This window comes from Enhydra lutris, unplaced genomic scaffold (genome assembly GCF_002288905.1).
Source record: "Enhydra lutris kenyoni isolate GAN:26980312 unplaced genomic scaffold, ASM228890v2 scaffoldscaffold13, whole genome shotgun sequence".
Taxonomy (NCBI): domain Eukaryota; kingdom Metazoa; phylum Chordata; class Mammalia; order Carnivora; family Mustelidae; genus Enhydra; species Enhydra lutris.
In genome coordinates, this window is record NW_019154097.1 from 47947613 (window position 1) to 47972147 (window position 24535).

The following is a 24535-nucleotide window of genomic DNA, read 5'->3' on the forward strand; positions in this document are numbered from 1 at the left end:
ACCAGCCCACGCCAGCTCAGGGCTCCTGCATCTCCCGTGGAGCCCCTTCTCTGGGCCCCACCCTCTCCATTTTGCCAATGACTACTCTTTACCAAAATGCTCCATTTCCGTACCCATCTCTGGCTGCATCGAGGGGCAGCCTCAGGGAGCTCTGGGGACCCCCAGCACTTTTCGCATGGCACAGGATGGAGAACGGGCTAACGGAAGCAGGCCTCAGTCATTCAGGCCCCTGGTTCCCCAAGTCCAAACCACCCCACAGCTGGCCTCCGGAACCCCTCCTCGTCCCGGGCCAGCGCGATGCTGTTCTCGCCTCCACTCCTCCAGGACACGGCAAACCCAACTGCACTTTGGCCGGAAAGGACTTGAAACAAACCCGAAAGTTTACTTTGGAAAGGAGTTAATAATAAAAGTTGGAAGGCGTCTTTGGGACGATAAACACCTCCTTTCTCCTTTCTTCCAGCTTCTGGCATGGCACCTTCGCTGGGTGGAAACGCTTTCGGGGACACAACCGCAAGGCTCACGCTGATGGGGCCACCGAGTTCAGGGGCAGGAGGTGGAGGGCAAGGGGGAAGCACACCCCGCAGGAAGCCAGAGAATGTGTTTCTCATCCACCGCGAGCGGCAATACCATTTCTCTAATCTCCTCTCGTCGTTCGTGGAAGAGCCCCGAGTGGCTTAGGACTGAGAGCAGAGTTTTTAAAAGTTGGCCGGGCTCTCGAAACCCTGCCCTGCCCCAGGGAGCCGGAGTAATGCCCACTCAAGTTTCTAGAAGTAAACGCAGAGGTGCACAAGGCACCTTCTGAACCCAACAGAAATTATTCCCTCCAGGGCAGCAAGCTGGCCAGAGAAACACAACCAGAATAAACACCTCTAAGACCAAAGTAACGCACCGAAGAAAAGAAGGCACGTCCAAAAATGTCTGACGAGCTAGGCCTCTAAAATAAGCAAAAACAAAGAAAACTGTCATTTCTTTCCATCCTCGGGGAGGAGGAAGTCAGGGCTTTCCAAGCTTACGCGGCACCCCTGGGGTTTGAGATCATAGCTTGAACCGTGTTAAATTCTGAATTTTTAAACACACCACTCTCCTTTGAACAATGACCTGCAATCCATCTCACAAAGAGACTGAGGAGGCTACAGACTTCCTGATAAACATATTAAGGCTCCCTCGGGGAGAAACAATCCCTCCTCTGATTGGCCACAGTCATTTCCATGGGCTGAGACATATTTTATACTGAAAACTTTACTGACCAGCTAATGAGAGGCAGGGAAAGGAGAAGGTTAGAAATTCCAGATAAAGCAAACTTCTTCAGAACACCATAAAGGGCCCTTCCAGCTTTGTCACTACCGTCAAAATCGCTTTTTAAACTTCCACAATAAAAAACAGAAAGAACTCCTTTTTTTTTTTTCCTCATCATTTCAGAGTGAAACTCTGAAAGTTTTCCTAACTTAGGGCTAGAAGACACAATGATTATTTTTAAATGTCTGGTTAAAAATTAGAAAGTCTCAAAGGTAAGCCACAAGTATGTGAACTAGCCCAGAACATTTCTATTTCTGGTCAAGCACCAAGCAGTGTTATAAATGAATGAATACATTCATCTTTGCTTTATAATGAACACAGTCAAATGCATTTAGGAAACGGAAAAAAAAAAAATCACTAAACCAGAAATTCTGATTTTCTGTGCAACATGAAACCTACAGAAAATTATATAGAAATTAGTATGATCTAAATATCACAATCATTTTCTTCTGCCAGTTTTAATCAAAAGAAGAAAGAAAGAGGGGGGGATGTCTACTGAGAAATTCATGACAGGGGCACCTGGGGGGCTCAGTCCATTAAGAGTCTGCCTTGGGCTCGGGTCATGAGCGCAGGGTCCTGGGATGGAGCCCTGGGTCATGCTCCCTGCTCAGCGGGGAGCTTGCTTCTCCCTCTCCCTCTGCCCCCTCCCCCCCACTCGTGCGTGCTCTCTCTCCATCTCTCTAATAAATAAATAAAATCTTTAAAAAAAGAACCCCTGACAGTTGATAATGTGGGAAAACAGACTTAATATTGTTTGGTTAAGGAAAAGGTAAATAGCTAGGTTCCCAATTCTTTTTATAAAAACTAATTCATTATTTTTTTTTAAAGGAAAATGTCCACTTAAATATAAATACTAACAAAGGCTCTGTATTTTTTTTCAAAATCTTCAGAAACCCCGGAATAATGCTGCCAACTAAAACACCTACTATGAATTTAGTAATGGGTTATGCAAACATAAATTATAAGGCCAGACATTTTAAAAGGAAAAAAAGGTGATTTATTGACGTGCTGGAGACACGGCAGGATAGAAGCACTATTTCAATTTTCCATATATTCCTCAACGCTGCAGATGTGTTAATGCAAAAAGAATTTTAAAATAAAAAGGACTCTCGGCTCTTCTAGTTCTAGCATATCGGTTCAGTTACTTAAAAAGGGTTACCATAGAACTCACTTCTCACACTTATAATTAAGAAAATGAATACAAACATTTTATCTAATTTGAAGTACAAACAGATCTGAAAGAAAAAGACAGACAGACATACTTCCCTTATCTGCAAGGAGCAAAGGGAATCAAACCACGAGCTCTGTGCTCCATGGTATTAGCCCAATCTGTCCTGATCAAATTTTTCTACTGTTTCCTGCCTTCCTAGTTCACGGGTCCCTGGCAGGGGTGGCTCATACCCCTGTGGGAGCTGGCACTTTTTCTTTGCTGTGGCAAAGCCATCATTTAGATACCTAAGAAATGCTTTTCGTGGCTTGTTTACATACAAACAGAGTAAATACAAATTTCCTCATCGTCATGGACTTTTAATTAAAGGAAACAGAAGCTATGGTCCTTCCCCGAACAGGTCGTGGAAACCACAGTGGCCGATGAAAATGCCGGTGTCACACACGTCCCCAGAAAAGGGGTCCTCGTTTTCCTTCACTTGGCCAACGGGCGATGGCTTTGCAAATGGTCATTTCCGGAAGCACCCGTGACTGGCTGCACAAGTCTATCTCAAAAATAAGCTGAAAAACGCTCTATTAGGGAAGAGGGCACATTTTTCAACGCAAACACGAGAAGAGCATCTCTGTCTGGGTCCCCGTACACTTCTCCCCTGAGAAGGCTGATCTGTGTGCGTACACACACACACACACACACAATGGGCTCCTGGCACTTTGATTATGTGAACACACCTGACCCCAGGGAAATAGGCTGAGACCAGCCCCCATATTTCAGACAAACCAAACAGCCAATAGACAGTAATGGCTTTAAGCTACTGATGGCCGGGGCCAAAAAATGAAGAACCACTCAATCTTCTGAACGAAACTGTCAGTGTTAGGAGGCCCGCGGCCGACCTTCCCCCGATCTTAATCACAGCCAACTACGATAACAGAGCGGGGTTTAATTTTGTGCCTGGCTCCAGACCACGATGATCAATCCGTTGGTTGTGACTATCCTCCGCGCACACAATGAGCGAGGGCAAGTTGAGAGTGCACAGCCCGCACAGATCCCTGCAGTCGCGCACAGAATGAAAGTCACCCAGGATTAAAGCCATGCCATCAAAACTCTCCACGCTTTGTAAGGTCTCTCCGAGCTAATCTACAAATTCAGTGAAATTCCAATACAAAGCCCACCAGAATTTTAAAGGCGGAAGTGGACAGACGGTTCTAAAAGTCCTGTGGAAGTACAGTCGAGAACATTCTGAAGAGCCGTGAGGACAGCCCCTTCCCTGCCTGGATGCCCGGCCTTGGCCATGAGCCTGGGAGAGGGGGACCCCAGCGAAAATGTTCTGAGACAAGGGGCTCTCAACCGACAGGGCGAAATCAGAGCCGCACCCACGAGCATCCCCACAAACACATGACAGGCCTGACGCGAAAAGCAAAACCAAAAAACTACTGCAAGAAAGCACGGGAGGCTACCTTTACAACATAAGCACGGGGAAGATTTCTGAAATAAGACCTGGGAAAATGTAAGCTTTACCTCTAAAACTGGAAAAGGTTCATCTGCATTGAAATTAAGATCTTTTTTTTTCTTTTTTAAGATTTTATTTATTTATTTGACAGACAGAGATCACAAGTAGGCAGAGAGGCAGACAGAGGGGCGGGGGGGAGCAGGCTCCCCGCTGAGCAGAGAGTCCGATGTGGGGCTCGATCCCAGGACCCTGAGATCATGACCTGAGTGGAAGGCAGAGGCTTAGCCCACTGAGCCACTCAGGCGCCCCCAAATTAAAATCTTCTGGCGACAAAAGGACACTGTAAACATAGCGAAAAGACGGGCCAGGCCACGGCCCAGGAACTGCCTGCAAGTCGGTTAAGAAAAAAAGTCTTGTAGATGAAATAAACAGAGGACACGGGCAGCTGAGACACAAAAGACGACACTGTCCAGGCAAGTCATTATACAAAAGGGTGTCCACCCACATCAGAAATAAGGAAATACAACAAAAATCAGTGAGGACATGGCCAGGAGCTCTCCAGTGAGGGTCACAGCACGAACCACCAAGAGCAAGTACGGGCCACACGGAGCTGGTCAAGGCTGTGACCGTGATCACACTTCCGGGTGTCCACTGCAGGAAACACCTGAAGCCACTACGCCCGGGGAGGGGTATCATCGCAAGGAAACAGTCCGGCAACAACCAAAACTCCACTTGCCATCTCAGTAGGGGGACGGACACATCCCCTGTGGTTCCCGCAGACAGCAGACCACTGTGTCATTCAGCCCAAATGAACAGACTGAATGCGTGCAGGCAGCGCCCAGGACTAACTCTCTAAAAGCCAACGCCTGGTGGGGGCGCCCACAGTGGGGGGCTCCGTCAGTAAAGCATCTGTCTGTGGCTCAGGTCGTGATCCTGGGGTCCTGGGGTCCTGGGATCAAGCCCCGTGGTGGGCTCCCTGCTCAGCGGGGAGCCTGCTTCTCCCTCTCCCCCTACTCATGTTCTCTCTCTCAAATAAACAGATAAAAATCTCTAAAAATAAATAAATAAATAAATGGTATCATTTGTGAAAAAGGCAAGTATCAAAGGATACATAGGTACATAGCAAGATACCATTTGCATAAACAGTAAAACACGCGTATCCGCACAACAACGCCCACTGCCTATGAGCGCATAAACATTGCCACGAATGCAAGAAGTGTACAGAAAGGAAACCTCGGTTTTCGGACAGAGTTTCCATCTGAGGAAGAAGGCAGGAGAAGGAATGGAAGTGGGATTCAAGCTGTGCGCGCAAGGTGTTATTTCTATCTGAAAAACCAGGCATCGGAGGCGAATGGGCAAAATGTTGACATCTATCTGGTCTTCACGAAGGGCAGGAAAATGTTTTGTTTTCCATACTTTTCAGCATGCTAGAAATATGTCACATAAAAAATGTTTAAACCCAGTTACACAGCCTGGTGTACAAGAGAACGAAGTCACTGCAGGTAAAATCCTACACTGAGGCCTGTGAGTAGGGCTCAGGGGAGGCATGGGGGTGCCTCCCTTCTGGATCTTTCTGCCTAAGTGGCTTTCCCCTCAGGCTAGCTCTTGAAACCAACATGGGCTAGGGTCTGTTTGGTGCAAAACCTTTTTAGGGGTGAAATGTGTCCCATCCCTTACAAATGCAAGGTCTGCATGGCCCAACACGAAGGCGACGGGGAAGGTGTCAGGCTGAGGTCAGGAAGGGTCGGGCTGTCACCAGCTGTCCAACTTCAGGATACTTGTCCCAGAGGCTCTCTGCGGCGGTCTCTTTAAAGCACCCCAGGTGCAGAGTTAGTGAAGAGATGAATAAATGGGGGGTCCAAGTGGGGGCCTGGTTGGCCTTCTGGGGCTGGAACAGTGAGTGAGGCAGGGAACCACCAGGAGGGGGCTCCGGCAGCTGGCAGGTGAGTCAGGGGGCAGTCATCCAGCCTGTGCTCTCCCAACTACATGCCCCAGGGAGGCCAGCTGCTGGGGCCCCGGGGGCAGGGGAGGGCAGCTCCATGAATTCCTCCGTAAAGGCTCCCCGAGGACCTGCTCCAGCAAAGACTGGTGGCCAGTTGGCCTGGACTGAAAATCTCCTGCCAGCTTCACCGCTCATGAGCTCTGCTTCTTCCTCCTCCTCTCTGGGCCTCAGTTTCCCTCTCTTTGCATTGGAGATAAGCTGTGTCCCTGCAGCGACCAGAGCCCTCAAAAAAGAGTTACCCTGGGACACCCACTCCACACACAGTGGGATCACCATGACTCCTAGCTGGATGCAAAACGAATTCTGAACGGAAATCCCCTAGAGGTCAAGTACACAGAACAAGCTAGGAAAGGGCAGCACCTAAGTCTGGGGCCTATGGGGAGGCCCACTCTCCAGAGGCCCGGAGCCCGGCCACTCAGCATGCCATCGCCTCCTCTCTCCAATCAAACCACAGAGGAGACCTGGCTGGCCTGGCTCTCCAATCCGGGCCTCGACAGAGCCAGAATCGGGATCCGAGGGTCCAGATTCCCAAAAAAACACTCCTGGAACTCTACTGACGACATCCCAAGGTCTTTGGTCTTCTGGTAAAAACACCAGGCTCCAGAGAAAATTACTCTACTCTGCAGAGCAGGCTCATAATGCTCCTTGTAAACTTAACTTTTTATGCAACTCCAGGTTTGCAAGTTCAAACCGAGAGCTGACATGTTGGTGCCTAATCAATGTACAGGGGTCAGTCACGCCCACCCCCGCCCACAGTCCCCTACCCCTGGCGAGGAAAGAAATACTCGAGACGACAACCGTCAGGGGTGGCAGGACCTGCCATCCCACTGTCTCTTTCTCAACTGAGATTATTGCAAGACAGAAAGTCAGCTTCTAGAAGCTAAAGGGAGACAGGGTCGCAGAGTGGTGACAGCCTCGTTCTCAGGGGCCTGCTTCCTGGTAGGCAGGTGGCTGACACGCCATAAAGTGGCACTCTTGTCACCCCCCACCCAAGGTGACCGCAAGGGGCCGCGAGGTATCTATAATGCGCTCACATAATGCTTTGCTCTTGGGAAATAATAAATATTAATCAACAGTTCGCCACAATTCCAACTAAACTGAACGGCCTTCACATTTACTCATCGCACCTTACAACTGGAGCCCAACAAAGGAGTCTGTGGAGAAGACCCTCCCCGAACGACCTCCATTCAACAATGCATCTCCTGGGAGGTCAGTGACCGGAAAGATGTGTTAGGGGCTATGTGTCAAGAACCGCTTCCGACGAGCGAGCACAGCCCGTGTATTTCCCTCTACGCACGGCCGAGCTCCGCCACGGGAGAGGGAGACCACCAACTCTATACATATGGAGCGAGCCTATTTTCATTTCGTTTAATCTGCTCAAGTCTACAACAGAAACCAGGCCTCTAGCTGCACAGGCCCAGAGGCCGATCTATGCTGGAAGAGGATCCTGAAATGTTCGTGTTCCTTTATGGCCTTAAAATACACTTGGGAGGGGTGCCTGCGTGGCTCGGTCGGTGAAACGTCTGCCTTCAGTTCAGGTCAGGGTCCCGGGCGCCTGGGATCGAGCCTCGTGTCGGGCTCCCTGCTTGGCGGGGAGCCTGCTACTCCCTCCGCACCACTTCCCCCTCACACTCCCTCTCTCTCTCTCTCTCTGACTTGTGATATACTCGCAAACACAAATTCTCCTTTCAGAAGATAAGGTTTTAATAACGTACGTACAACACACCATTTATTGAGCGTCTACTATCTGCCAAAGCTACTCTGGATAGTCTACAACAAGTCGTCTGACTCATCTCAACTCCGGGATAGTTGTCATCACTCCAGAGTTTGGACGAGAACACGGAGGCCCAGAGAGGTCGTACAGCTCAGCGTGGTGTTGACCAGACTTCCACACCACATGCATCTAATTACAGCCTCTTCCTTTTGACAGTTATTAAACTCTCAGATAATTTGTCTCTTATACTCAAAATAGCCCTTTAAAGACTGCAGGACACAGAAGGAAGCGACACACAGGCTCAGGAAGGAAAGGGAACGCCGGCCCTGTCCAAGTTTCATGGAGTGATCAGAACAGACGGCCCCATGGGGTTCACAGGAAGCATGCGTGGCCTGGGGTGGGGGGCTCTCAGATGCCACCCTGCTGCCCCTGGGGCGGGGATCCCGTGTCACCGACAGCGCAGACTGACAGATTAATCCTCCACTGATGACCTAAGAATTCACTTTCCTGGGCCAAAGGCATTGGAACGAAAGAAGGTATCCCCCAAACTGACCGAACTTCCTAACATCCAAACCCAACAGCATCCCAGTCTCAGAACGCAGAGGGACTGAGTAGGACCTTTGAAAGTAGCTGAATGATAAACGAAGATCATCAGGCTTTGAGCTGAAATTTTAGGGACCCCACTCCTAAACAACCTGACCAAATTCACTCTTTGGGGGGCGGTTTCTATCTTTGACTCAAAAAACCGCCCTAACCCCCCAAAGCGCCCTCTCCCCATCCATCCTCACTCGCTCCCCCGTGTCCTGTGTCGCTTCTGATTGCCACCTGAACCATCCTGCCTGTGGACCACGCGTTGGTCACTGTCTGCCTGCCCTTCTATGAGACCTAGAACCTTCTCTCAGTGCCTGCTATCTCCCTGAACCTCAGAGTGCCCCTAGACCCCCGCAAGGGCTCAGAACCACCCTTAGAAGGGAGGGAGGGAGGAAAGAACAAAGGGCAGACAGGTTGACTGAGATCCTACTATGTGCTCCATCCGCCTGAATTCCTTTCACCCGCCCAGGATCTGGGACATGATCTGTCCCGCACACATATACGGGTCTGGGTCTTGGAATGCTTAGTGACCCTGGTCAAGATCCCCGGCCCGAACATCCACTGCATCCACTTCCGGTGTGGAGCTGGACAGTTAGCCTCCAGGCATCCCACACGCTTCTCACGTGACCCCCTGCGGTATTCCTGTACACGGAGGGGTGAGCACTGGACTCCCGCCCAATCTGTGGCACCCAAGCCGATCCCCCTGCTCCACGGGCCTCCTGGTGCCTTAGGCCGTGCTGCCAGTTCTGCCGGGAACACAGGGCGGACAACAGAGCCACCAGCCACTGACCGACTTGGAGCTGACTTCGCTGTGACAGGCACCCATCACCCCCTCATGCTCGAGGCAGGTTTTCTCACCAAGGGACCCCAAAGAGGAAATAACCTCTTGGGTAGAGAAACTGGCTTACAGTGTTTAATTGGTAACCGTTAAAAAAAAAAGCTCACTTTTAATTTTTAAACTTTTCCTAGTTAAAGTCTTATTGTAACTTAACAGTGGGTGATTCTAGAATGATTAAACATCCGAGTTGATTATTTGAGCTTTATAACTTGGCCAGGTACCGGAGTGTCCTTTTAGAAATGAAGTCCATGCTGCGAAAATGAAAATTCACCAGATACTTCTCTGGGGGTCATTTCTCCAGGGTATCAGAGAGGACAAATGAATAATTTCCTACCCCTACAAAGAAAGGTATTAAGCAAAAACGTTGGAGAGGAAAGTCACATGCTGTAGAGTTTACCCTTTAAAGTACACAGTTCAGTGGTGTCGGACATATTCACAGAGTTGTGTAACCGTCACCACTACCCAATTCCAGAACATTCTCTCCACACCAGAAACAAAACCCTGTAAGCATTAGGATTCGCCCCCTTCCCCCGTCAGCCTCTTGTCTACTTTCCGTCTCTATGGATCTGCCTGTTCTTGACATTTCGTATAAACGGAATCATGTGGCATTTTCCATCTGGGTCCTTCTACTTAGCATAATGCTCTCAAAGTTCATCCACACCAGAGAAGGTATCAGTGCTTCCCTCCTTTTTATAGCTGAATAATACTCCTTTGTATGGACAGACCACATCTCCTTTAGGAGTTCACCTGTTGATGGACACTCGGGGTGCTTTTCCTCTTGGGCTATTTTGAATGGTGCTGCTATGAATGTTCACGGGCAAGTTTTTGTGTGGACCTGTTTTCAGTTCTTTTGGATATATACCTAGAGGTGGAAACGCCAGGTCACAGGGTAACGCTATGTTTAACATTTTGAAGATTCGCCAAGGGAAGGCATTTCTTAAATTCTTTTTTTTTTTTTTTAAATTCTGCACACAAAAAAAATGAAATTGAAGCATCAAATACAGTGTTGTTAGCTGCCTGTCTGAGAAATGAATCTTGCAGAGCAATTTGCATTTTTAAAATTCTATTTTGTAAAGAAAGATTCCTAAATAAATGTTATAAATATGGTAGGATTTTTTATGTTACAATTGTCGTCAAGTGTCCACGGAACGCCAAGTGCATAGCTGGACACTTGGGGGGCCTTGCCCTTCGGAAGTGGAACTGTACTAACACTGCTGGTCCCCGGGCCCCCAACACAAGCTCTGTGCTGGGGGTGGGGGTGTCTAGCTGGTGTCCAGCCTGCACCCCCCAGTCTTCCAGACTTGCAGGCCGCCTCCCCGATCACAGCCCTCCCTGAAAGGCCCAAGTCCCAAGGGGCACGTCTGGTGCGCCCTCCTCTGTGAAAGTCACAGTGTGTCAGTGGCACCGTGGGTCTCCAAAGAATGCACTCCCATGTCCTACGAGACATACGGGAATTTACGCTGCTGTTTCCAATCTTTTGTGTGCATTGCTTTTCGAGTCTTAGGAGGACAGAAGCCAAAAAACAAAAAGCTGATTAAAATACGAAACAGCGGTCAACTGAAGAGTGCGGCTGGCCTCCGGAGTCTGTGCATTTGTAGGAAAACAAGGGTGGAGAATGCAATGCAAACACTGCGAGTCGTTGCTAATAGCGTCAAAGCACAGTGAGACGGTCACAATGGCACAGGGAGTCACATGTGAGCCCAGGGACCGCCCCCCCATCCCGACTCCACGCTGCAGTGGCAACACCAGCCTTGCCCGGGACCCCTGCGGGTGCCCCCAGCCTCCTGCGGAGCCCAGGCCACACGGGCTCAAGGCAGCCCGTGCAGGACGTGTCCATCCGAGCTGCAGCTTGAAGTGACTCTCTTTTTCCAGGCTGAGTCACTCCCTGCAGTGGCTATATAAAGGCTTAGAGGCAGTGACCGAATGCATCTGGGCCTGGGCCACGGCTATATATTACTGCCCACCCCCTGCCGACTCCTCCTCTCACAGGGAGTGCACAAGGACTCCCGAAGCCGCCAGTGTCGTCCTACACCCTCCCCAACAAGCGCCCCCAGCTCACTGGCAACAGGGGCGTCAGGGTCCTGCATAGGACAGCCATGGTGATCAGCGCCACGCTCTCTTTTCTTATTCCCACAGTACCTCCTGATCAATACAGAGATGACCTTGGCTTTCCTGAAGAAGGTCCTACCCCCACCCCCACCCCAGCCTGGGGCCCCACCTGGCAGAGGCAGGAAGGGACCCACAGGCCTAGCTCCATCCGACGATGGCACAAAGGTTTCTTTCCAAGGCGTACCTCCACATGACCCTGGACTTTGTACAACAGTTTCCCAAGAATGTAAAATTCAGAAGAGCACTTCAGCCTGGGACACCAGGGGCGAGCTAAGATCGTGCCACTCAGGACAAGGATGCCGGCGAGCAGGCAGTCAGGTCAGCCGCAAAGAGAACATCCCGGTCACGGAGCCGGGTGTGCGGGCCGGCAGCAGGCTCAGGGCCGTCTTCCAGCGTAGACCGTGGCACGCGGGCAAGGGGCGGTAGGTCCTGGCGAGGACCCCAGGCGGCTGGGCCCATAATGGTCAGGGCTGTGCCAGGCTCTGTCGGGACAACGGGGCAAGACGGGCCCAGCACATGGGCAAGAGGGATGCGGAAAACACGAACGGGAATGCGAATGCGGTGGGCCAGGGTCGTGATGACGGAACGCTCCGGGCAGCAAGAGCTGTTGAGGCACAAGGACGTCAGGGCACAAAGGACCCCCGAGAGCCCCTGAACGATGGCTCAGATGATGTGGCCTCTTTGAAAGGAAGCATAAATCGAACCCAGTCAAGTCGGGCAGACACGTGCCTAAGAGGGACTCTGGGGCAGCAGCTGGACACACGGACAGGACACAGGCGAGCCCTGAGTGTGGTTTCATGACGAAGGCCATGCACCCCGGGTCTTTGCTTCCCCTCTTCTCCTGCCCCTCCCACCCATGCGAAGGATGATTCTTCCCTACTGAAAAGAGCTGGAAAAGAACAAACAAGAGCCCGTGCTCTTTGTGGAAGCAAACGTGACCCTGAGGACTGTTCTGCGAGCCGACCATCCTGTTCCAACAGCGCGGCTGGCGGGCTGGGCCTGTGGTCCCCGGCGAGCGCCCTGGGACCCCACCACAGGGGCCTGCACTGCCCTCCACCCCGGTGCCCCGCGGGTCAGGGCACCAACTCAGGGCCCACAGAGCCGGGGCTCAAGTCACAGCTCGGCCGAGTGCTGGGGGACAAGTGTGCTCTCTGAAGGTTCCAGCTGTACCTTTCCTAGCACTTCTCAGGCCACGTCAGGATGTTGTGCTTGCTGGGGAGGAAGATAAGGAGCTGTTCAAGAGTACGGGCAGGACTGTGTACTCGGGGGGGGAACCATCTGGCACATGGAAGGTGTTCAAGAGATATCTGTATAATGATGACCTATTACCGCAAAACAACTCTGGAAATATTCCAGGTTAAAACCACCTGCATTTGATGTGTTGTTTTAAAGTCTCCCGAGCTAGCTTTAAGGAGCAGAAACCTCCACAGGGTATATTCCAAGTTCATGGCAGCAACAAACAGTCCTGGATTCCAGATGCCAGGCTTGTGTGAAGCCCTCCACATGCTCACGCGCATAGACACATACACAAATCCACACCACTCACATACAAATCCACACACATGCAACCACCACACACACACACACACACACACACACACACACACAGGGCAACCTGGCGAGCTGGGCCCCCTCATCACACTTTGGAGAGGTGGCAAATCTGAGACTTCGGGAGGCTCAGAAGTCTGCCAGAGCCACCAGGCACTAAGTCACCTGAGGTAATCTGTATGGAAAGTGACAGAACCTAGAAATGCCCCCATCTTTTATGTTCAACTCTCAATTATTAATTTGACAGGGAATGGATGCTTTGTTGCAAAGTTAAAATTAAAAACCATTTTTCTTTGAAAGGGACTCTTTTTCTGAATCAAAGCAACATATAAAAAACGTTATTTTTGAAGTAACTGCGACGTTCTTCACATTGACTTACAATCCGGGGGTTAAAAAGACGTCAAAGTAACGTCAACCGACTGCGAATGTATTCATGTAATGACGAAGATGGGCACTTTAAAAAAAAGTCCTTCACGTGAGAAACCTTCGAGGCTCTGGCCAGCGGGACACCCGCTCCTTGGTGCTCCCGTGTCATCCCACCTGGAAGGACTATGAGGCCGGGGGCGGAGCCCACCTGCGGAGCCCAGCCTGCCCTCTGCCCTTGAGCTTTTCCAGCTGCCCTTGGGGCAGGGCCGGGAGGGAAAATACAACCTCCCTGTCGGAAGACAACCCTACTCACATCACCTCTGCCTCTTCTCCGGTGCCTGACCCTGCACGCCGGCCCCACTAGCTGTTCACAGACACTCGGAGCGCACTTTCTGCTTCCCCAGAGCAGAGACGGACCACAGCATTCTCGTCAGCCGGCGGCACAGCCCTAGCCCCGGCCCTGCCACGCTGGCCGCCCCGGAACAAGGGCCTGCTCCTTCTTCCCAGCTCTGGGAGGCGTGAGGGTCCTGGTGTGTGTCCACCCTGGGGAGATGCCTCTCCCGCCAACAAGCCGATTTTTATTTTATTATTATTATTATTATTTACCCCTGAGAACAAAGTTCTAAGCAGCCTTCACTTTTACGCACCCATTCTCTACAAGAGCTCCCTCGACTACGTTAACTTGGTCAGGGGCGGATTGGTCCGCCCAGCGGGAGAGCCACAGAAATAACCGATGCTGGAGAAACACCCGGGCCCCCGCACTGAGACCCAGACAGACAACAGAACAGCCCCTCTGGATCGCAGACCCCACACTCACCAGATCTGCCCCCCACACCCCTTCCCTCCACGTACCCCAGAAGACCCCACTGTAGCTCCTCGCCCCACCGCCCCGTCTGGCCTCCAGTGGCTTCCTCTCTGGAGAATTCTGGCTGGTTGGTGGCATAAGTGAACCCGCCTTCTCCACCTGTTCTTGCCCCAGCGTTCCCACAGGGACCCACCCAGATTTCAAGGACAGACCCGGGATGGGAAAATGCAAGGGTGGTGCAGGGCCTACAAGCAGCTTCGGCCTCCCAGCTCCCCGGGAACTCCTGTGGCAGCGGGACTCTCCTCCCGCAGGAGAAGCTTGAGCGAGCACTAGCCTCGACCCGCTGGCCAAGGCCAGGAGCAAGAAGGACGGAAACCTTCTGTCCCCTCCCAGGTGTGTCCGGGCCCGCTTCTCCAAGGAAGACAGTGTCTAAAAATGTGCCCGGCAAAGAAACGCCCCAAATGGCATTTACCACCTAAGCTGCTTCTTCCAGGAGCCTCTCCTATTTACTGGGATCGGGAGAGAAAATGCCACGTTTCAGGTGGGGCTTCCTCAAGCTCTGGGAGCCGGCCCCCTGTTTCCACGTCAGTGGAGGGGCTGTCCCCAGATTTTACCAGCTGGGCCCTCAGCGGCAGGAGGGGAAACACATCCCCCTTGGCGGGCTCCAGCCCTGGGACCTGACAGGAGCCTGGGCCTCCGGAGCAACATCCAGGAACGCAATTCTCCGCTCCTCCTCCTCCCACCACTGACCACAGGACGGATCACATTTACTTATTGTCTGCTGCCTGGGAAGGATGACCTTGATCTTCTGCTTTACACTTTCTATGGAAAGCCCTGGACTTACGGTCAGGAAGGGAAAGGGAGTAAGAACCCAGGAGAGCAGATGACAGCTCGTCACTGGAACAGTGTGAAGAGTGGCTGGAGAGACAGAGGTGAAGGGGGTCAGCCAGGGGACACGGGGTCAAGGACAAGGAGGAGAGCTCGGGAAACCCCACGGCTGCACCCTCCAGGAAGGCCTGCTCTGAAACGCCCTGATAGGAGGAGAGCGCCTGGAGGAAGGGGATCCTGCTGACTGGCTGCTCCATGGGCTCCGGTCTTCACTCGAGATGAGGCAGACCATGGAGCGCAGCGGCTCCCCCATCCCCACGCGGAACGGCGACCCGGCCCCCATCACTGCAGTGCGCACTTCTGCTTGGGTAACACGTGCCAGAGCCACGTTTAAGGGCAGGAGAGGGGGGTAGTGGGTCTAAAATGTAAATCCCTTACGTGGATCTACCCCTGGAGAGCCCCCTTGCTTCCCGCTGGGCGATCCTGCCTTCTCCCCTACATATTTATTCTGAAATAGAGGGTTAGTTACTTGTTCCCCAAAATGATTCACAACAACATGCCCTCAAACAGCGAGCTTCTCTGGCCCACCGGAAACAGGTCTGCTTCTGGAAGTTCCCATCGTGCCTCGATTTCTCAGGAGTACTGGGCACATCAGTGGCATGCCTCTGCAAGGTGGCCTTCCCTCCTGACCTGCTCCGTGTCCCCCGCAGAGACACGCGGGCAGCTGCGGTCCACTCTCATCTGAGCAGAGGGAGCGCCAGGCCCTGGCGCGAGAACCACCGCGGGCCAGACCGACGGAAGCTCCCAGAATGCAATTCCCACGTCTGTTCAACCGTCTCTCAAACTTTCCTTGCTTTTCACGTCTTAAAAAGCCCCTGAGAGGGACCGAGGGAACGAGGGGCCTGGGCAACAGACTGGGAAGACGCTTTCCCGAACCCCGCAAAAACACTGCCTTTCCAACACGCACTTACGAGAGAGAACAGAAAAAAGGAGCCCGTGAGGAGCACGTCTGCAGTGCCCTTTAAAGTGTATTTCGGGAAACAAGTGTCTCACAGGCCCTACCCGACTAAATGTCTAGTCTGCAGGAAGGATGGGCACGCAGCCTTCTCAGATGCGTGCGGCCTGCAGATACCACACCGGGAAAGGGGCCCTCTGAGGAACCCCGCACCCCATCCCACTATGCCCTCGTGCTCGGTGCTCCCGAGGACTTGGGTCGGCATGCTAACAGATATGGGCGAGGAGCGCGGGGGCTGGACACCCAGATGGGCCACACCGCTGGCCACGTGCCCGCCAACACCCAGCCGGGTCAGTGTCTGCCTCTGGAATGAGCTCGTGCTTTCTCCTGTCCAGACACCCCTAGGCCCCCACCCGCGGAGGGGCACGCAGTCTGCTGGGGACGCAATGCTTGCACCGAGGCTCCCGAATACGGACGGGAACGGGGAGACCCCGCGCCGAGACGGGGACGGTACTGCGGCCTCACCTCTGGAGTGTTCTTCTTGAACTCGCGGCTCTGCTCGATAAGTCGCTTTCTGGACTGCTCGCTTTCATCTTGCCGGTTCGCCAGTACTGTCGCGGTGGCATCGAGTTCCCTCTGCGGAGACACGAAAAGGGAGGACAAGATCGTCATTGCGCTGCGAACCAGAGGAGACCACATCTGCCTTTGGCAGAACCCAGGAGGGGCCCCCCGTGACTATGGGGAGTCTCGGCTCCCGGGCGGAGGGGGGCTGGGGGCGGCGGTGGGGAGGAAGTGGATACTGAGGCAGTTCCCCTCTGGTCCATGCACTGGTCCCAGAAAACCCGACTGGCTCAGCTCGGTGTGCCCTGTTTCCATGCACACGAACACCTACTTCCAGGACAGAACGCGCCGAAACATTTTTCTCCGCTAAACCCTGAGTCAGGCCAATGCCCAGATGCCATCCCACCGGGGGTGGCTCGTTTCTGTTCCTAACAAGCATTCTTCCTTGCCCCGTCTCTGGGCCCTGGCTCTTGTGCTTTACTCTGGGCTTCCCGGTGGGGCAATCTGTCTGTCTTCAACCGCGTGGGCTGGGATCTTTGGTGGCGCACCACGTCCAAGACTATCCGAATTAACCTGCTACTCGCTTTCAGGGGGACCTTTAAGAGCCCATTTCCAAGAATCATGATTTGCAGGATGTGGTCAACTCTGAAAATGAGGCACCTGGAAACGACAGTTTTCCTCCAACTATTTTCCTCGCACGGACACCCTGAGAGCTGCCAAGAGCAGGTCCCCTTCAGGGGACCTCTGTCCACACGACGAAATGACACTCAAAGCAGAGACAACCTGTGCCCTGGCCTCGGGAATTCTGGGAGAAGCTGTCAGCAGGACCGGTTTCAAACAAGGCTGTGGCAGATGGGCCCCGAGTGGTGTCCTGGCTGACAGCAGGGGCACAAGGACACGCCGCCGTAGCCACCGAAAGGCTGCTTTTCTCACTGAGTGGCCTTCATGACTAAAGACACACACCGGCATATTCTGCTTAGGATATAGTGCAGCTGCTCCAAGTGGCTTCTCCATGGTACGGCCCCTCCCCCGAGGCCCGGCAGAGCAAGGACCCAATGGCAGACCGCAAGGCGAGGGCAATCAGAGACAGAGATCCGTCCGCAGACGCCCAGGAAGCATGTGCCTCTCCCCCTCCACGCACCCTCCACCAACCCCACCAAGTCCCGCCTGCTTCACTTTTGGGCGGAAATAACCCCAGTGGGTCTGTAGGGCCTCCTGGTGGGCACTCCACTTGTACCCGCCAGGGTGGGCCACTGCCAGACGAGACGACAGGGTGCTGGAGCCAACATCCAGCGTGCTGTCGACTGGGGAATGGCAGACAGTTTTATGGGGGGGGGTGTGCATACACCCCCCCACCACCATGCTCTCCCCTTTCGTGTTTCTGGCATTACAGCAAATCTTGGGCAAACAAGTCCAAAAGAATAACATGGGCTAGGATTCAAGAACAGATGTCAAAGCTACTGCAGAAAAGAGGGAAACACTGCACATTTTGATAGACCACATTTGAAACACATCCCAGTCGAGTGAAGGCAGGAAAAAAAGAGCAACCGAAACCCATGTGGCGCTGCGGGGACGGAGACGGAGAAGAGGGAGCAATCGCAGATAAGCAGAAGGCTTCTCAAAAATATAAACAATCTGGTTAGGAGGAGGACTTCGGCGGCTATATTTAAGCGGCAGTAGCAGAAGTTATAAAAGGAGGCTTCAAGAAGTGGGGAGCAACGCCAATATTGAAATATGACAGAAAAAGTAGAGTTGATGTTTGGTTCCCATTGCCCGCAGATGCAGAAAATGTGGAGAAAAACAAAGAGCTCGGGACCGCTTTCAAGGAGGACCCTCCTTCCTGGGAGGGGGTGTCACCCAGTCTGCTGGAACCACTGGACGCTGGGGACACAGAGGTGACCATGCGGCCCGGCCCTGACCCCTGCTCCCGACACCTTCCTATCCAGGGGGACCAGCGTGGGGACAGTGGGGGCAGTGTGCAAGAGACATGGAAGAGCCCTGGGGTCCCCACATGTCCCTCTCCCTGGAGTCCAGCCCAGCCCAGTGCCAAGGAGCCTCACGGGCACATCTGTCAGAAAGGCCGACTCAGAAGGGCTGAGCCCGGGATAGGTCGCTTGGTAGAAGACAGCAAACCCACCCTCGTCGTGGAGCCGCAGGGCCAGTGCGCCTGGAGTGACCTGCTGCTGGCAGTTGGGGACCCACCACGGGCCCGCCACACTCCCTTCCCCGCGCGTGCAGACATATGTACGTCCACATGAGAAACCAACAGGGGGGCCCCAAATTTAATACCACGCCACCACCCGCCACCGTGGAAACAGATTGGCACAGCAAGGAGAGGTTGTGCTTGCCCGGTAGGACTTAGGGCTCACAATCTTTGACTGGGTCCCTCGCAAAACCTCCCCCAAGTCCTTATGAAGGACACTGAGGCTTTCTAAGGGTGTTGGGACAACACAGAGAAGAGACAGCTATTAAACATAAGCCAAATACTGTTTTATTATCTACCCGGCCTGCCTATTCTCAAAGTGTCAAATGTAATGACACATTAACAAGGGAATTTAATGGGTTTAGGGGAGGTGGCGGAGGGGCCCTAAAATACAGAATCCTCAGTCCCTGAGTCACTTAAAAAAAAAAAAAAAAAAAAGAGCATGGAGAGTCCCCTCATCTGAAAAGCACTAAAACCTCACAAAGGGTGGGGGGGAAGCAAAAACTGGGAACCAACTGCGGTGTCCAACAAGAGTGCATCCACATATCCACTCAAGGACCATTTGGCAATGGTTTAAAAAAAAAAAAAAAAAAAAAAGCTCCATGCGCACTAGGAGATGGGATGATCTTCAAGACACATTTAAGCAAAAAGAGCAAAGTACAAAACAATGCTTGTACTGTTTGAAAGGCTCTCTATACATACCCTTGCATAAGCTCTGATTGTCTCCAGAAATATACCAAAGATACTTGTAACTGCTTGGCTCTAAGAAGGCTTCGGGTGGGGGGAGGGAGGGGAGAGATGGACATGACCTTCACCAGACGGCTGACCCTCAGAGAACACGGGTTTGACCTTTACGGGGCCTCTTAGGTAGGTGCGGATTTGTTATAACGCGACACCGTAAACGTATTTTCTCTTCCTTACCGTTTCCTTAATAACGTTTTCTTTTCTTTGGCTCATTTTATTGCAGGAACACAGCATATGACACATGTGACATGCAAAATACGAGTCAAGTCGACTATTTAAGCTATGCTCAGGCTTCCACTCAACAGCAGGCTCTGAGTAGTTAAGTTTCAGGGGCGTCCAGAGTTATACGTCGATTTCTGACCATGCGGGGGGTTGGCGCCCCAATCCTCAATGTTCAAGGGTCAACTGTATCTTTTGACTATTTTAGCCGTGCGTGCATGTATTACATAATTAGAAAACCTTTATTATATGTTAATTTCTTAAATGCCGCTAATTTGAAAAAATACAGATTTACATACAGAAATATATTTTACATCATGCGTCCCATACACGCGGGTTCGTGGTCCCTCCTTGTCCACCTGCCCAGGAGCGGAGGCCTGGAATAAATGACCTCTTGACTCACTCTGGTAATTCAAAAAGGCAGGCCAGCCCATCCTTTGTCAAAACAACAGCTGTTTCTTGCACAACGCACTGCACACTGGCCAGTCTCGGGGCTTAGGAACAAGGAGGAGGTGGCCAATTGCAGAAAATACCACTCAACCGGGCCAGGACTTTCCTGGGGAAGGGCAGAGGAGGGCGTCCCCTCAAAAAGATTTAGAAAGATTCTAAACATCCGACAGCCCCAGGTCCAAAGGGACGGGGAGGTGGCAGGGCTGGCAGCAAACCCGTGGGCTCCGGGCACAGAGGCACTTCCAACGAGGCCGAAAGAGGTGGAAATGATCCTGGGAAAGCGTCTTACATGGACAGGCACCTGGATGCAGAAACTGCAATTTTTGTTCCAAGTCACCGAGTGGCGACCAGAGCCAGGAGGTGAAGAGGTCCAGAGCAAGACCAGTGGCTTTGGAGCCAAGGCTGTGTGTGCGCAGGCACAGTCCTTGCTGGAAGACGGGGGTCCGTCTGCCACAGAGCTGTGGATGCCTGCAATCCTGCCAGCCTCGCCGCTAAGAATTTCTGGGATGCTCTTCCTCTTTTTCGGACAGATCCTCCAAGGGCAAAGCTCCCAACCAACGTTTTCACTTTCTCTCTGCCGGAACTCTAGCCTCTCAGCCAGTGTTAAAGATGTATTCGCCACAAAAATTACAAAGTGCCACTAATTGCCTATTTAAAAGAAAATTTTCCCAAAGAAAATGAGTCTTCCTAACGTCACTGATCAGTCTGAAACTGCTCACCTTTGGAGTATGTACATCCCCTGTTTGTCTATATTAAACCGGCAGGGACGGGGTACCCGCGGTGCTTCTCTGAGGCTCCCCTCCTAATGCTCCCAGGCCAGGCCCGCCTTGGCCCCCTGCTCCCTCTGGGCTTCTCCCCCAGCACCCCTGAGCTAGAGCAAGAAAAGTATTCTCTGGTTCTTATCTCTGACTTTCATTCCAAGGATTAGTTCATCTGGTGTTTCCTTCAGGCTCACCTGGCAAGCCGATCAAACAGCAAATCTTAAATATGAATTTAAAATGGCTTTCTCGGTGAAACCACGAAGACTCAAACAAAAAGGACAAGGCAACCCCAGTTTCTGCATGGGGTAGTCCCCAGAGCTTTTTCTGCTTCCTTTCCAGCAACAGGGTCAGGGGGACCAACGAAGCTGCTCTGGCTAGACAGAGCCCTAAGGAGCCCAAGCACCCACCGACCAGCCTCCTTCCATCACGCCCCCTTGCCCAGACCCCAACACAGAACACCTTCAGACACTGGCCTCGGAGAAGCCTGGTTTGGAATCCAGGCTCCACCCCTGCTGTAACCTGTGTGGTTCCGGGCAAATGAGGTTCCCTCTCTGGAGATAAAAATTAAGAGAAACATGTTCAATTCGTGGCACGGGACGTGATCCATCAAGAGCACGTACTATCCTGTACTATCAGAGCCACACACTTGACCACGCACTTGACGTGGGTGGCCCAAACTCAGTCTGCCATGTAGGACGGGGGCTCCAGGGATGTACGGATGAATCAGAAGCCGACTCCGACCTCCAGGTGCCCACGGTCCAGCCGAGGAACCAGGCAGGCACAGAAGAGCAACAAGACAGAAGGGACCAGGCCCAAGGAACCAAAACAGAGCAGAGGTTTGGAAGAGGAGAACATAACTTCCACCAAGAAAGCATTCCAAGTTTTCGTGAAAGATGCCCATCTCGGCTGGGGCCCGTGGGTGAGAGGGGCTAGGTCCCCATTACCCTCTTTCTCCCCCTCTCTCTCTTCCCCCGGGGCTCACCAAGTCCCTGGCACAGCCAATGGGGTAGGTGCTGTCAGAGACCAAGAACGGGGCTCAGAGGAACCAGGAGCCTGGTCAGCAACACCCTCCCCCGGGTGGGGGGGGGGGGCAGAGACCCAAGAGGAACAGGCCAACATGGAAATACATGGGTTCAGAAAGAAACATAAAGGCCATTTCCCCAAACATGTCCACCAACAGCGACCAAGACACCCACCGCGAGCGGACAGGAAGGTGTGCACACATTTCGTGTGCTGGCATATGCACGAGATGCCTCTGGAAGGCTCTATAGGTACAAGATGTGGGTGCCACCCTCTATCCTGGAAGGAGAATGGACAAGCAGGCCAGTGGCCAGCAGGGAGATCCTCTCACCTTCTCCCCTTCGTACCTTTTGAATTCTGAGCACCTAACTGTAATGATGTCTGCTAAAAAGTACACCTTTATCTTTCCAAATCTCCCTACTTTTCCCTGTAATGGGATACAGGCTCTGATGGACGGATAAGGAAAAACTGACTGCCCCCCCCCTTCCCAGAGCGCTGCTCCCCGCAGAGCTGCTGGAAGTGCATTTTGTTCTGTTGGTGGGTGTGTGCACTGACCAAGGGTGATATTTAAAGGAGAACCTTGCAGAACACTCACAGTAAATGCTACAGCTTTTGCTTAATTTCAAGTTTAGATAGAAGACCAGGTCTGACCCGTTTCCCAAGTGCCCTCTGCAGACACCTGGCCCTCATCCATCGCTTTCCCGCTCACAATCTTTGATTCAAAGCGAGTGCCACCAAAGTCTGAGTCCTGGCTCCAGTATTCTGTGATGGGATGCCACGGAGGGGCCAGCAGTGAGCACTCCCGCTCAACGAAGCCACACTTGCCACAGAAGTGACACAGCCTTCAGTGGGGACCCTATCCACGGAGGGGCAGCAGATGAACTGAACAGAGAAAAACAGCACAACTAAAGGCAGGAAGGCAGGGATCCTGGAGTTGTACAGGCGGTCCAAGACTTAGGTGCTCAGCATTCCCCGGGGGCACCGATGACCACAGAGCTGGGGGAGCTGTACGTGTGCGCAAGACACACTCACACCCTCCAGGAGAGGGAACACTGCCCAGATCTGAGCTTGTCATTCCCTGCTCAGAGCCTCCAGTGGCTTCCTAGGGGGCCTCAGATAAGACTGGCAGGGCAGGGACGCCTGGGTGGCTCAGTTGGTTGTGCAGCTGCCTTCGGCTCAGGTCATGATCCCAGCGTCCTGGGATCGAGTCCCACATCGGGCTCCTTGTTCTGTGGGGAGCCTGCTTCTCCCTCTGCCTCTGCCTGCCACTCTCTCTGCCTGTGCTCTCTCTCTCTCTCTCTCTTTCTGACAAATAAATAAATAAAAATCTTTAAAAAAAAAAAAAAAAAAAAGACTGGCAGGGCACATGGGCCTTTCTCTGCTGTCCCCAGAGGGCCCGGCCCCCTCCTTTCCCTTGGACCCTCAACACCAGCTGTTCCCTCTGCTTGGTGGCCTATCCCTGCTCCCTGCCATCAAACTGTCAGATCTCCAACTGAATACCACTTTCCCAACCCCATCCCCTTCCACCCCACCCCGGAAGAGACTGTAAGGTGGGTGAGCCCAGCTCCCCAGACCATGTGTGCCTTGTGGCAGCAACCCTGGTTTGCAATTCCGCGTGTGCGTGCAAGTGTGCGAGGTCGGTGCGTCTCCCCGTGGGCTGTAAGCTCCAGCAGGGCCTGCCTTTTGCTTGCTACAGAATTCCCAGCACTTTACATGGTGCTGGGGTACATCACAGGCAGGCAGTCAATATTTGCCAAATGAAAGAATAAGCTTAAAAAAGAAGAAAGGGGAAAAAAAAAAAAAAAGGAAGGCAAAATGTACCAGAAAGGGGACAAATTTAACAACTGCAAGGCCTCCAGTCAGAGAGAGACACGGCTGCAAGCACTGAGGTCCTGAATGGCAGAGAATGTTCCGGAACAGTTCAGCAGACTGGGGGCTGAGGAGGAGGAGGGGGTCAGGCTGACAGAGCCGGCTTCTTAAAAGGCAGGATGGATGGGGAAGGCGGCAGGGGGTCCTGGAGGAGACCCACACTCCCCTTTTGCTCAGCCTCCAAGGATCCTGGGTCGAGCCCGAGAATGGTACCATTTTATAAGAATTAGGATCACTTGCCAAGAGGGACTCCTTCCTGATGGAGCCACCCTGGGGAGCTCTCCTAGCAGCAGCCCAGGAAGCCACTTTCATCAGCGCTCCGTCCGAAGAATGCGGAATGGGAAAACGGGTGGGAAACGTCCATCCCAAAGATAGTGCTTTGGGGTAAAATAGGAAGCAGCAAAGCAGACATGGGGTTCACTGTTGCGACTCTCCCGCTGCCTGTGAGTAGGGTTCCCAGAAGGAGAGCCCAGGAGGGGTCCTGGGGAGTGTGTGCTCTTCCCAAGGCAGGGACACGTGCTCTCTGGGGGCAGCCCCGTGGAGCCCAGCTCCTAGCAGGGGCTCAGTAAACACTAGCCAAGGAGACGTGAAACACACACCTGCCCTGTGACTCTTCAACTCAGGGAGCAGAGAGGTGGGCGTGTGGACAAGCAAGGGGGCTGCCTCCAGTTCAGGTTTCTAGCTCAGGGGTGGGGGGGTGGGGGGGGGTCAGAAACAGCATGCAGCCCCATGCAATGAACGCGGCTCCTCTTCTCCCAGCCTGGAGATCAGAGTCCCGGCGCAGGACACAACCTTCCGGCCAGATCCCCACACCCCAGTGGCTGTACTCCCAGTGTGGGTGTCCCACCACGAGGTGCGAGGGTCCTGCTCCCCGACATCCCTCAAGAAAGACAGGATCTCTGTGCACAGTGTGCACACGGACCGGCCGAGCTCTCTATCCTAAAGCGGGGACACTAATACACATCTCACGGGGCTGCCACATGGATTAAACAGGGTAAAATGCCCACTATGAAGACTACGGCCGGTTCTCTTCTCTCGCTA

At 52.9% G+C, this 24535-nt stretch overlaps 1 protein-coding gene across 8 annotated transcripts in view; it reads right to left on the reverse strand.

Annotated features, from left to right (window-relative positions):
- LOC111146355 (cut like homeobox 1) overlaps nucleotides 1-24535 on the reverse strand; it is a 353463-nt gene that overhangs the window by 260570 nt on the left and 68358 nt on the right. For 6 of the 8 annotated variants that reach the window (XM_022501883.1, XM_022501880.1, XM_022501881.1 and 3 more), the window contains exon 2: nucleotides 16193-16303. The exons of 1 other annotated variant lie outside the window; for it this stretch is intronic. In XM_022501883.1, coding sequence (XP_022357591.1) covers nucleotides 16193-16303 — 111 coding nt within the window. Of the gene's footprint in view, nucleotides 1-16192; nucleotides 16304-18365; nucleotides 18471-24535 lie in introns of those variants that run through there. One more of the 8 variants, XM_022501876.1, reaches the window with a different exon arrangement.